The sequence below is a fragment of the Dermochelys coriacea genome, chromosome 7 (genome assembly GCF_009764565.3).
Source record: "Dermochelys coriacea isolate rDerCor1 chromosome 7, rDerCor1.pri.v4, whole genome shotgun sequence".
Taxonomy (NCBI): domain Eukaryota; kingdom Metazoa; phylum Chordata; order Testudines; family Dermochelyidae; genus Dermochelys; species Dermochelys coriacea.
Genome location: NC_050074.1, coordinates 4611174 through 4623619, shown reverse-complemented (window position 1 = coordinate 4623619; position 12446 = coordinate 4611174). Strand labels below are relative to the sequence as shown.

The window sequence follows — 12446 nt, the reverse complement described above, 5'->3', positions numbered from 1 at the left end:
CACCAAATCGGAAACCGGATATCAATTTGGCCTCCTCATACCCCGTTATAATGCACTGTAGTTGAAGTTCACCCCAATGCACATGGCCATGTAAGCTTTCACTTAAGTCTTTCTTAACTCCTTAAAAATAGGGCTTTAAGTGGTTCAAAGGTTTTGTGCTGAACTTCTGCACAGGGGTGAATCTCTCTCCATGAACAGCTCATGAATAATCCTTAGATTCAATGTGTATCTAAAATCTGTTGACCCAACTACAAATAGCAAACAAGTTCATACAAATTATGATCTGTTGGCAGGCTGTTCACGAACAAAAAAAGGGGTAAAAATGTCAAATAAATTGTTCAAATGTCATAGTTTGCCCAGCTCTAGTCAAAGTAGACACTGCTTGGAAACGTACCATCAATTTTTATCACAGTGAAAGCCACACACTAGTACAGACAGACTCTTTTGAGCTATGATTTGACCTAACTTTTAGCATTTTTACCTACAAGCCCTTTCTTTTAAAACTATCTTAAGTTGCATTCACTTTACATTAACAGACATACAAATTGTTTGATGCATTTTAAAAGTATTACTCAATTGAAAACATACCCATCATCTCATTTCCCTGTCCTTATATCTAAAAGCAGCTGTTAAAACATTTGGTAAACATACTTTACCATCTTAAATATTTATTTTTCCTCTTAATTTTTAATACATCAATTGATATACATTTATGTATTAAATGTTTCTCATTTGGTCTAGTATGTTTTTATTTAATACCCAAGGTCAGATGGTCCTAACAGAAATACAGCATACCCACAATCTGTTACGACAAGGCAAAATATGCATCACATGAAGTCAAGTGGAGTAATTTTAGTATAGGAATTGTGGATTTTATTCATTTACCTAATAGCGAATTGTGATTAACTCTCTCAAAAGTTTTTGTTAAATTGAATGAAAAAGATCAATTATTTGACCTCAAACCACATGCATTCTCATAAGAAATGTCAGGATCTGTAGAATATGAAACCAACTTTTGCAAAAGAAGCATTTTCTTAAAAATCCTTTTGTGCCAGATCCAGAACACCACCTTTTCCTAGATGGATAATTATTTACAAAGGGAGGGTCAGATGGATTTCCACCTTTGGTTTCAGAATGGAATCTCTAATCGGGAAAGCCGGGAACGCAAAAGCTTTGGCAGTAGAGGTGTGCCAATATAGTACATGCAAGAAATTAAGCAGGTGACATTTCCCAATCATTTTTGCCAGGTTTCTCAGAAATGCTTGTATTTCAGAAGACCCAGGCCTGGATTGTACTGCAGCCACTGCATGCTGCATGGCTAGCACTAAGCAGCCCTAGATCCAACCTTGCCGGCCATGGGACGAACACCAGAGGCAGGGATTGTCTGCCTTAGAGCTTCTTATACCTTCCCTGAAACCAGCTTAGGGAGCATGGCCAGGAGAAAGATGACATGGCCAATGCCGTTTCGTGCTTCCTGGCTGCCATCATGCCCCCTTTGGGGCACTGGCAATCTTACAGCAGGAGACCAGCCAGGAGTGTGGCATCCTCAGAAGCAGTGGAGGACAAAGGTGGCTTAAAACATTCCCCTCTCCTGAGCTGAGCTGGGGTGTGCTTATATTTAGTTATAAATTGGGGACGCATCAATTAGAAGTAACGGAAGAGGAGAAGGACCTTGGAGTATTAGTTGATCATAGGATGACTATGAGCTGCCAATGTGATATGGCTGTGAAAAAAGCTAATGCGGTTTTGGGATGCATCAGGAGAGGCATTTCCAGTAGGGATAAGGAGGTTTTAGTACCGTTATACAAGGCACTGGTGAGACCTCACCTAGAATACTGTGTGCAGTTCTGGTCTCCCATGTTTAAACAGGATGAATTCAAGCTGGAGCAGGTACAGAGAAGGGCTACTAGGATGATGCGAGGAATGGAAAACTTGTCTTATGAAAGGAGACTTAAGGAGCTTGGCTTGTTTAGCCTAACTAAAAGAAGGTTGAGGGGAGATATGATTGCTCTCTATAAATATATCAGAGGGATAAATACAGGAGAGGGAGAGGAATTATTTCAGCTCAGCACCAGTGTGGACACAAGAACAAATGGGTATAAACTGGCCACCAGGAAGTTTAGACTTGAAATCAGACGAAGGTTTTTAACCATCAGAGGAGTGAAGTTTTGGAATAGCCTTCCAAGGGAAGCAGTGGGGGCAAAAGATCTATTTGGTTTTAAGATTCTACTTGATAAGTTTATGGAGGAGATGGTATGATGGGATAATGGGATTTTGGTAAGTAATTGATCTTTAAATATTCAGGGTAAATAGGCCAAATCCCCTGAGATGGGATATTAGATGGATGGGTTCTGAGTTACCCAGGAAAGAATTTTCTGCAGTATGTGGCTGGTGAATCTTGCCCATATGCTCAGGGTTTAGCTGATCGCCATATTTGGGGTCGGGAAGGAATTTTCCTCCAGGGCAGATTGGAGAGGCCCTGGAGGTTTTTCGCCTTCCTCTGTAGCATGGGGCATGATTGACTTGAGGGAGGCTTCTCTGCTCCTTGAAGTCTTTAAACCATGATTTGAGGACTTCAATAGCTCAGACATGGGTGAGGTTTTTCATAGGAGTTGGTGGGTGAGATTCTGTGGCCTGCACTGTGCAGGAGGTCAGACTAGATGATCAGAATGGTCCCTTCTGACCTTAGTATCTATGAATCTATGTGCAGAGCTGCTCGTGGCCCAGGATTGGGGCTTTTGTGGCCAGGGGTTTGATAAACAGGGCGAGTTTGACCTAAAAACCTAACAGGCCGACTCGGTGTTAAGCTTTGGCTCCAGTGGAATTCCACTTACTTATGCCAGCTCTGAATTCGGCCTCCTATGTTCATAATGAGGAGTAGCCTCCATCGCTGGACAGCAGCTGCGGGAGTCCCAGGCCCCTCCTGACAGCAGCCTCGATGAATGTTCTGCCACTTAGAAAGTCTTTTACCTTCTAAAGCAGGCTCCATGTTAGTGCTCCCCATGCACTTCTTATTTGCTTTGTTAACAAGTTTTTCATTGAAAACAGATTTGCCAGTTTTCATAATGTATCTTTTCACACACACCTAGCCATTCTTTTAGTGAAAACCCATGATTTATCCAATGTCAATGAACAGCAACAAACTTCACTCTCCCACACACATCTCCAGCAAACAAAACTCCTTCATTAAAATAACAGGCTAATGAGGCAAATGAACCATGTCTTTTGGGCTAATATGCAAGACCTAAAATTAAGTGTTTGGAACTTTGACTTAAACTCACTACATCACCATTTACAATGGGCCATGCCTTCAAAAAGCCCATGTGCACTTCTGTGCACACCCGGCTTGTCACTGGTGAGCTCCTGCACTGACATGACGAGTCTTGCTTTGCATTTTCCCATGTAATCCCACTCTTCTGTGCACACATTGGAGTTGAGTTAGGTGTGCATAGAATCACGCTCAAAAATTAGTGCACATGCTTTTCAAAATGGGGCCCAAATTCCATAGATCTGTTAGTGTCTATAGCATTTGATGCAAGCTTCATTGTTCTGCACTTACTTGGTAGTGCGTACATACCCAAAAGGATTACATCCTCCGAGTTGCTTCCACTAGGATGTGCTGAAGACACTACTTGCAACATTGGCATGCTGCTCCCCGGCAGTGCTGCCTGCATTCCACCAGTCACCCACCACCCTGAGACAATATCTGCAAACATGGTAGTGGCCACTAGAGATACAGAGATCCCACATGGGGAAATTGCAGCAGAAAGGAGAGCATATGTTCCTGCAGGAAAGAGATGGAGAAACTTACACCTCAGGAGGAAGGATGCAGAAGACAAGGTGGACAAGTCTCCACCTCCCAAAATGAAACTGAGCAGTAATGGTAATTCTGAAGATCACAAACAAGGGAGATGGCACCCCCGCCTCCTGCAAGCATGGAAAGAACTTCTCGGATTCTGCCTATGGCTCGTACTGCCATTGCTTACTGCTGGAAGCACTTCTCCTGGACAGCCACTAGACCCTGCTCAGACGAGATCGGACGCACACTGCATTCTGTTTCTCAAATGGCCGTCAAACTGGGGGGATGTTTGGGACAGATCAGTGCGGCCTAGGTCAGATGCCCCCTTGCCAGCCTATAGCTGTGTCAGGCAGGTGCAAGCAGACACTACTGCTGTCTGTGGCTTTAATTCACCATCCTCTCAATACCTTCCCTTTCCCCAACCTCGAGCTCCAGCACCCGATCAGACTCCCTTTCCGCCACCTCCTATTCTGCCTGCACCATCCCGACTCACAGCATTGCTGTGCTCCATCAGACCCTCAGCTGCACTTCCCAGCTTCATCGTCCTCTCACTGCCTTCTGCGCTCCACATGGCACCTTTCCAATCTCTCTCCCAGATGTGGGTGGAGCCTTCCCCACATGGGAGTTGTCACATTCCACAGGTGCCTTCTGCTCTGTTTCCAGGACTTCCCAACAGATAGAAGGTGCAGCCGGGGGAGGAGAACATGGAGGAAACTCCACCTCTTCAGATACATGCCGAATTCCATTTCTGTTCACCATCTTTTCATACAGGTCCTGGTCCAAGATGGGGGATGCATCCTCTGGATTCAACCCAGCTCCTCTGGATGCACCTTTGTGCTCTGCAGTTGCAGCTGCCTTTCCTAATTGGTGTGAGATCTCCAGATTTTAAAGTACTGCCAAATAGATTCTGATGAGTAAATGAAATGTAGCTACTGTGACAGAGTTCCTCCTCTGCCTTGGTGGGTCCTGCGCTTATGGGCGGATTTGCTCGCCTCAGAGGTTCACAGCAGCCCTTAGTTTGGCCACTTTCGTGGCTCAAATCTGCCGTTCGCTCAGTTAGCCTCATCACTGGCCAGCATGGGGAAAAGGAAGAACAATCCCCGCAGTCTCTGCTGATCCACCTAGTGGATCGGGGGAACAGGCCAGAGACCTTCCCATCTGGTGGAACCCACAATCCAGGTCAACTCCTCCAGTATCAAGTAGGGAGTTGGGGGGATGAAGGGAACCCGGGCCCGCCCTCTATCCTGAGGTTCCAGCCCAGGGCCCTGTGGTTTGCAGCTGTTTACAGTGGCTCCTGTAACAGCTGTGTGACAGCTACAACTCCCTGGGCTCCTTCCCCATGGCCTCCTCCCAACACCTTCTTTATTCTCACCACAGGACTTTCCTCCTGATGTCTGATAATGCTTGTACTTCTCAGTCTTCCAGCAGTACGCCTTCTGACTCTCAGCTTCTTGCGCCTCTTGTTCCCAGCTCTTTACATGCACACCACAAACTGAAGTGAGCTCCTTTTTAAACCCAGGTGCCCTGATTAGCCTGCCTTAATTGATTCTAGCAGCTTCTTGATTGGCTGCACGTGTTCTAATCAGCCTGTCTGCCTTAATTGTTTCCAGAAAGTTCCTGATTGTTGTGGAACCTTCCCTGTTACTTTACCCAGGGTAAAGGGACCTACTTAACCTGGGGCTAATATATCTGCCTTCTATCACTCTCCGTAGCCATTTGGCCCGACCCTGTCACACTACATATATAAGAATATTTGTCATGTAACTATACTTACTATAAGGCATTGATACAGATTTTGGACCCACAAAGCAGGACATTGAAACAAAAATTCTTCAGGAGGCAAATGTTTGTTTATACAAAAATAGTTTTTGCCTCTAAATTCCCCCAGCCATTAAATTGCCCATATGGAAGTGGGCAAGCCCCACCCTGGTATTTGGGGCTCTCATCTTCACTTGGTCTGTCCCCAAGGTTTGGCCAAATGCTCACTCTATTACTTCTTAATCTGGCTTGTGAGGAGTGCTAGATTTTGGATGTCAGAGGCTGCACCACTTGACACAACTGCCCTAGTCCAGTCCTTAATTCAGGTTCACCTACATTGAAACTCAGCTGTAAAATTTTACATATTGTTGCTGTCTGGCTTCCAAGTACAATGAAAACAAGTCCTTGTACTTTGTCATCGGAGACATACAGTATGTGTTCTGTGTAAGATCATTTCCCCTCCCCTGCTTTTACCTCTTATAAATATTACAGGTAGCAATCTCTGGTATTTCAGTTAAACGAGTTTTTATTCACGTTTCATTTCCCATTGCTTATTGTTTATGTGCAAGCTGCTGCTTTTTTCATGGCCCCATTGAATTAGGTCCCCTTTTTTTAAAAAAAAATTGTTATTTATTATTTATTCTCATGTGTTCTTTTTCCTGTTTTCTGCACCTTCCTCTTAATTTCTGTCCCAATCATCTGAAAGTTTGCTAAAGAGTGGGTAAGTGTGTCCTATATTTTTTTTCTTTTTTCCAGGTTCCTGTAATCATATGTTATTGTTTTATTGCAAAAGAAAATATAGAGCAGTTCAAACTACTTAGTAAATAGAAACTACTTACCTAAATGTTGAGGGACCAGTGTCCAACACTTTTAATTGCTTTCATGGCCTTTTTTTTCCCCAAAGCATGATTAGTGTTTACAGCAGATTTGTCTCTTTCAATGTCATTTGATGTTAACATTTTAAAACAATATTAGTGCAAAAAAGGGATTATGATCAATGCTTTAATTTTTTTATTTAAAAATCAAATGTTTTATGTTGGAAAATATATATTTTTCAGTTTATTGAAGATAAGAATATGCTGTAGCTTTTTGATAATTAAATCCTCTAACTGAAGTTTTTCTACATTAGCCAAAAAATGTTTTGTATCTATTATAGCCAGACCACCTTGAACTGTGGTTGCATCAAAGCTCAAAAGCTAAGTGAGGTTTGGTCCAGTTGGTATTGGACGGGAGGTGCCGTGGAAAAACCTTGGTGCTGCAAGGACTAGTGCTGGTCACTCAATAGATGGCGCTCTTTCCTGTGCGCCAGTGCTGAACCAGTGAGCCAGAATGGTACTAGCAGAGTGGTACTGTGCTGGTCGAGGTGCATGAGACAAAACACAGATCTTGATTCTGTTATGATCATAAAGGCATCAATTCAACAAGCATTGATTAACTTTAAGCACTTGCTTCTTTTCCATTGAACTTGAACACATGCTAAAAGGTCTGTGTCCACTGCGTCTGGAAATGAGCTTCCCAGCCCAGCACCACTGACCTGCACTAGCAGGGCTTGCACTAGTGCGCTAAGAATAGCTGTTTGGACAACCCAAGGCACCGCCTGGCTTCAGAGCCCAGGCTCCAGCCTGAGCTGCAATGTCAAAGCAACATCTACACAGCTATTCTTAGCGTGCCAACTCAAAACCCTGCTAGCACATGTCTCTGGACCCAGGCTGGGAGCTCAGTCCCAGAGGCAGTACAGCTATATACAAAGTGCTTTGCTGAAATGGAGTCTAACAGATTCTATAGCACAAGTGCTGCGGCGTTCCTCAAATGGTTCGGGGTATTCCAGTTACAGCCTCTTTTCTTTAAAATATCACCCTCATCGTTCCTTCTGCAGAAGGCCATCACTGCTTTTCCTAAGCTCCAAGGGGGCGTGGCTGTGCCCTGGGAAAATTGCCACATTCTATCCCAGTGATGGCTGCATTTCAATAGGCAGTTAAATTATTCCTTTATAAAATGAATTAGTTAACATTGGTACAACACTGTAGAAAGCCCTAGAAGCAGTAAGTTTTATATTTGTACACATGGGATATAAGAGCCAAAGACCCCCCTCTGACACATACATTTAGTTCCTATCAGTGTTTAATTTCACAGAATCATAGACTATCAGGGTTGGAAGAGACCTCAGGAGATCATCTAGTCCAACCCCCTGCTCAAAGCAGGACCAATCCCCAACTAAATCATCCCAGCCATGACTTTCTAGGGCTGAGCCCTGGCACCTCTGGGCTTGGCAGTTCATAGCTCCAGCACCTCTGGGCTTGCTGCATCAGTTATGAATGTAAAAAAAAATTGCTTGAGCCCTGGCACAAATTAAGCACTGGCTTCTGTTGGTGTCAGTGAAGCTGTGTGCATATTTCAGAGGTTTGCCCATGCTTTGAAAGTGCGATCAGATTCTCCTGAATTAAAAATCCTGTATAAATGTAAGTGCTTACTATCCACATCAGTGGAGCAGAGGGTAATAAACTGCTTGTTTCTTAGCTGATACTATTACAAATTCTATTTACCAAAGGAAGAGGCTAATAATCACAGTGCCATCACTTGGATCAGTGCTAATATTTACCTCTCTGCCTTTTCCCTTTTTTTTCTTAGCACCAGTACCATTCAAAAATAGATGAACTAATTGAAGAAACCGTCAAAGAAATGATAACACTCTTAGTGGCAAAGGTAACCTTCGGCTTCAGGTGAAATGAGTCACTGTTAACATCACTTTTTTTATATGTGCATTTCCATTAAAATGTGACACATTAAGAAGTTGAATTGGCTTGTTGTTTCTTGCGGGAAAGATCGTGCATCACTCATTCCTTTCATCATGACTCTCTGATGATTGGGAGTTGCCTGGAATACAATACGCCATTGAGCAGGATTGACAAATGGGGCCAAAAAATACAAAGTTTTTTAAGGAAGCAGCTATGGATTTGTGTCCACCATCTTGTGTTCACAGACACCCACAGTCACGCACACAAACTGCACTCGCTAGGGGGTGCTATTACATACTGAAAGAAGGATTTTCCTCTGCATAGACCATGAAGACATCTGTCCCATTGACACACCAAACACATGCAAAAAGTTGTGCTCATAAAATTGTATTCTTGTTTGTAAGGGCTAGGTTGAGGCTCATTTAACAAGTTGGTCCATGACGTTGTGGTACCAGGAAGCATTCCAAGATGTCTATTTAGGTCGTGAGCTCTTTGGGACTGTACATGCATATGCAGCATCTAGCATGGTTCTGATCTTGGTTAGGACAGTCTATGATGGCATTATGATGCCAAGAAACACATTCCCAAATATGTTCACTTGTGTGGAAATTGATTTTTAATGAGAGTGGTCTGATATTTCAGATGCTTAAATTTAGATGTGCTCATCTCTCAGCTCTGAAATATCATGGCAATAAATACTAGGATAGATACATAGGTAGGTAGGATACATGTCCAAACTGCTTGTTCTCTAGTTTCAAACTGAGAACAATATTGCAACCCAGATGTCAGCCATTACTGTTACTCAATGTGAAGACCTTTAAACATAGTCTCCCAACATATGCCAGTCTGAGTCTCCAGCAAGACAGACCACATGGCACCTCCTTCATCCCTCTCACTGGGAGCATGAGCCATCTGACCTCCCCTCTTAGGAGCGGGTGTTCATTGGCTCCCACTAGAGGGAGCACAAGCTCTCCAACATTACCAGCTAAGGAGACAAGGTAACCAATATCATCCGGGTGATTTATATCATTAGAGGTAAGCTGTGTAGTGCCAAAAAGGTTTGTGACATTCATTCTCTGCATAAATGCTATGCAAGACATCCTTCTGAACTTAGAGCGCAGGTTATCGGTTATAGACAATCTGAGCTTGGTCCTGCTCTCACTTACATCATGGTAAACCTTGATTTTGTTGGCGTTAATCCTGATTTAACCCATCATAAATCAGATCAGAATCTCTCCCTCTGTGTTTAAAAGTGACTGAAATATTTTCCTTTTCAATAGTTTGTCACCATTCTGGAAGGCGTCCTGGCCAAACTGTCCAGATATGATGAAGGGACATTGTTTTCTTCTTTTTTGTCATTTACTGTAAGTAGAGAAAATCTGTTTCTTTTGTTTTTTTGTTTGGTTTCCTATGTTTTACTGTAAACTCAGGTCTTCTAATAGATTATTTGGGGAATAACCCTTTCTTTCTATGCTATTTTAACACTGTAAGAGCTCAAAAAATAAGCAAACAGCTTACTATGTACACACAAAGCTTAATGTAAATAGCTGATAACACTGGATTACCATGCTGTAATAAAGTTAAAAGATATTCAAACACCATATTGTGGTAGAAAAGAAGAGTCTGGAGCACTGAGCCTGGTGCAAGACCTGAGGCCTGAACTAGAGGCTGTGAACCAAAGTCAGGCCATGTATTAAAGCAGATCCTTACAAGTTTACTGTCCAGAACATGAACTTGGCAAAGTTGCTGCTAGTGTTACTAAAACATAGGCACTCCTAAGAAGTACTAGGCACTAGATATTTACATAAATACATTACAGAAGGCTAGTACAAATACACCCCAATCTAATACAAGGTAAGATAGTTTGACAGAATAATGAATAGCAATGTTTTGTCCGAAATATCAGGAACAAGGTACAAGGGGAGGTAACAAACAGATGACATGAAAAGCGTATAGTAGCATGTAACTTGTTTGTCTCATTCTATAAATGTTGTGGTACCTCGCCTTAATCCTTTATATGGCCAAGGGGACTGCAGAAACTCCCACTGCTGACTGAGCCGCTCCTTGCCACAGGGCACTCATATTAATGTACTTGTGCAAGTTGTGTGGGTCATTAGGGCAATTGTCGTTACTTGTGCGTTGAGGGCAATAAACTTGGCCCTGTGCCTTTGTCACCCAACTGTACCTATGGTCTTTCTCTGTGAGAAACATTGAGGTCTGCTGAGCTAGCAGGCTGCGGTCTCTGCTAGTGCTAATAACTCCGGAGCTCCAAAGACAGAAGTACTGAGCAGCTGTAACATCTTAGGAGCCTTGACAGCATGCCTCAGCAACAACATTCCACCTTTCTACACGTTAGGTGTTGGAGCTACTCTTCCGAGCAACATTTGAAGGGAGGGGGGATTGCACTATTTGTCTAACTTTCATAGTCAAAAGAAGGGTTATCACATATGTGTTTCAAACCCTACCATCATTAGCAGCTGTGGAGCTGCACATTTCAAGAAGCAATATAATATGAAACTTGGACAGTCCAATATTGCTTCTGAAAGAAGAGAGGATAGGAGAATAATGGCATGAGGGTATAAATTCTCAGCACCATGCACTGAGCCTCTGAAACCACATTTCATTTCTAAGAAACATCGCAGAGCTAAAACACTGCTCCTCCCACTAAACGTTGACCTGTAACGTTGACTGCTTTTCTGGCAACAGAATGGATGTGAATGGTATTCTTGTATGAATACAGTTTACAAATCTTGTCTTGTTAGCAACTAAGTCTTACCAGTGCCACGCTGTATTACCCATTTGTTTTGATAACTGCAGAGGAAAGACAGACAAGGGCCAATTTTCAAAGGTCCTCTGAAAATGGACCCCATAAAATTTGCAAGGACATCTCTTTGCAACACTAAAACTTTTAATGTGAGCTTAAAAACAGGTTTTATGTTTTTGACTTGATGACCTGTTGAGGTCCCTTCCAGCCCTTCATTTCTATTTTTCTGTGACTCTATTTCTACTCCCAAATGACTACACAAATATCTCCTTTGCACCAACCTATGTGTGTGCATAATTTTGTGAATGTGCTTTGGAAACTTCTTTGAAAATTTGGCCCATCAGGCCCCATTACAAACACACATAAAGCCTCTGTATCTTGTAATCACTAGTAATTCAACTTAGAGTGGGCAGGAGACCTCACGCTCATTACAGTTACACATTATCGATATTCTCACATGTAGAGTCCATCCCATGACCTAATAGTACTGGTATGACCTCTCATTCCACAGGCCTCTATGAAATCATTTAAGTATGAATTTCATGTCTCAGCCAGATTTCTCTGGACCAGGATTAGTATTCTCCCATCTCAAATTTCTGGGAATTTTAGAAGAAATAAGACCACGTACAGCTCCCACTCATCTCGTTGTCACCAGCACAGCTCCGTCGGTGTCACTGACCTTGGTGGGACTGTAGAGTTGTGTTTGCCATGAAGAGATCTTCCGCAATATCTTGCAGTTGATTCATCACAAACTGACTGTCCCTGTAAACTCAGGCATGCATGCCTTCTCCATTCTCTTTTGTTTAACTCTGTGTGACTAATCCCCCCTTTCTTTGTGTTTTGGTGGTTCTTTGTCCCAAGTTCCCTTGTCCCGTTGCTTCGCCCTCACTGCCCCAGAATCCCCTTGAACACACCGGTGTCATTGAAACAAAACAATGGGTAATATTCGTTTTCACCAGGAGTCCCTCTCTTGCAGAGAGGGGTGGAGGGCTGAGGCTGGCCGTCTTCCTTCATCTTAGTGCGTCTTGCAGAGGATTCTGAGTGCACTCCTGTGCCAATGGCAGCAGTTGTGGAGGCGGTAGCTTTTCAGGCATCGGAAGTGCCAGCATCAGCCTGGGTAGAGAGTGGAATGTGCAGTTCTTCCTTCTCTGCGAATCCAAGCTGTTCCTTGGTGGATGCTGCATCTCTCACACCACATCATACTGTTTACACTGAATGGTTTGACTTGTGCTGTTCCCTTCTACTGCTATGCGAATGGAATCCCTATCTCCATGTCTGAATTGCGAAGAGCAACGGGAGGCAGACAGATATTTGGATTTCGACCAAGTGGCTGCAGCTTGATTAAGCCATAGAGCTATACGCAGGATAACTACTGGGAGGCAACCTGTCC

At 43.2% G+C, this 12446-nt stretch overlaps 1 protein-coding gene across 35 annotated transcripts in view; it reads left to right on the top strand.

Moving 5' to 3' along the window:
* The window catches only part of CADPS (calcium dependent secretion activator), a 381267-nt gene that overhangs the window by 326573 nt on the left and 42248 nt on the right, over nt 1-12446 (top strand). For 21 of the 35 annotated variants that reach the window (XM_043518608.1, XM_038410144.2, XM_038410148.2 and 18 more), the window contains 2 exons: nt 8186-8260; nt 9573-9656. In XM_043518608.1, coding sequence (XP_043374543.1) covers nt 8186-8260; nt 9573-9656 — 159 coding nt within the window. Of the gene's footprint in view, nt 1-6263; nt 6279-8185; nt 8261-9572; nt 9657-12446 lie in introns of all 35 variants that reach the window. The other 14 variants (XM_043518602.1, XM_043518607.1, XM_043518606.1 and 11 more) reach the window with 1 other exon arrangement.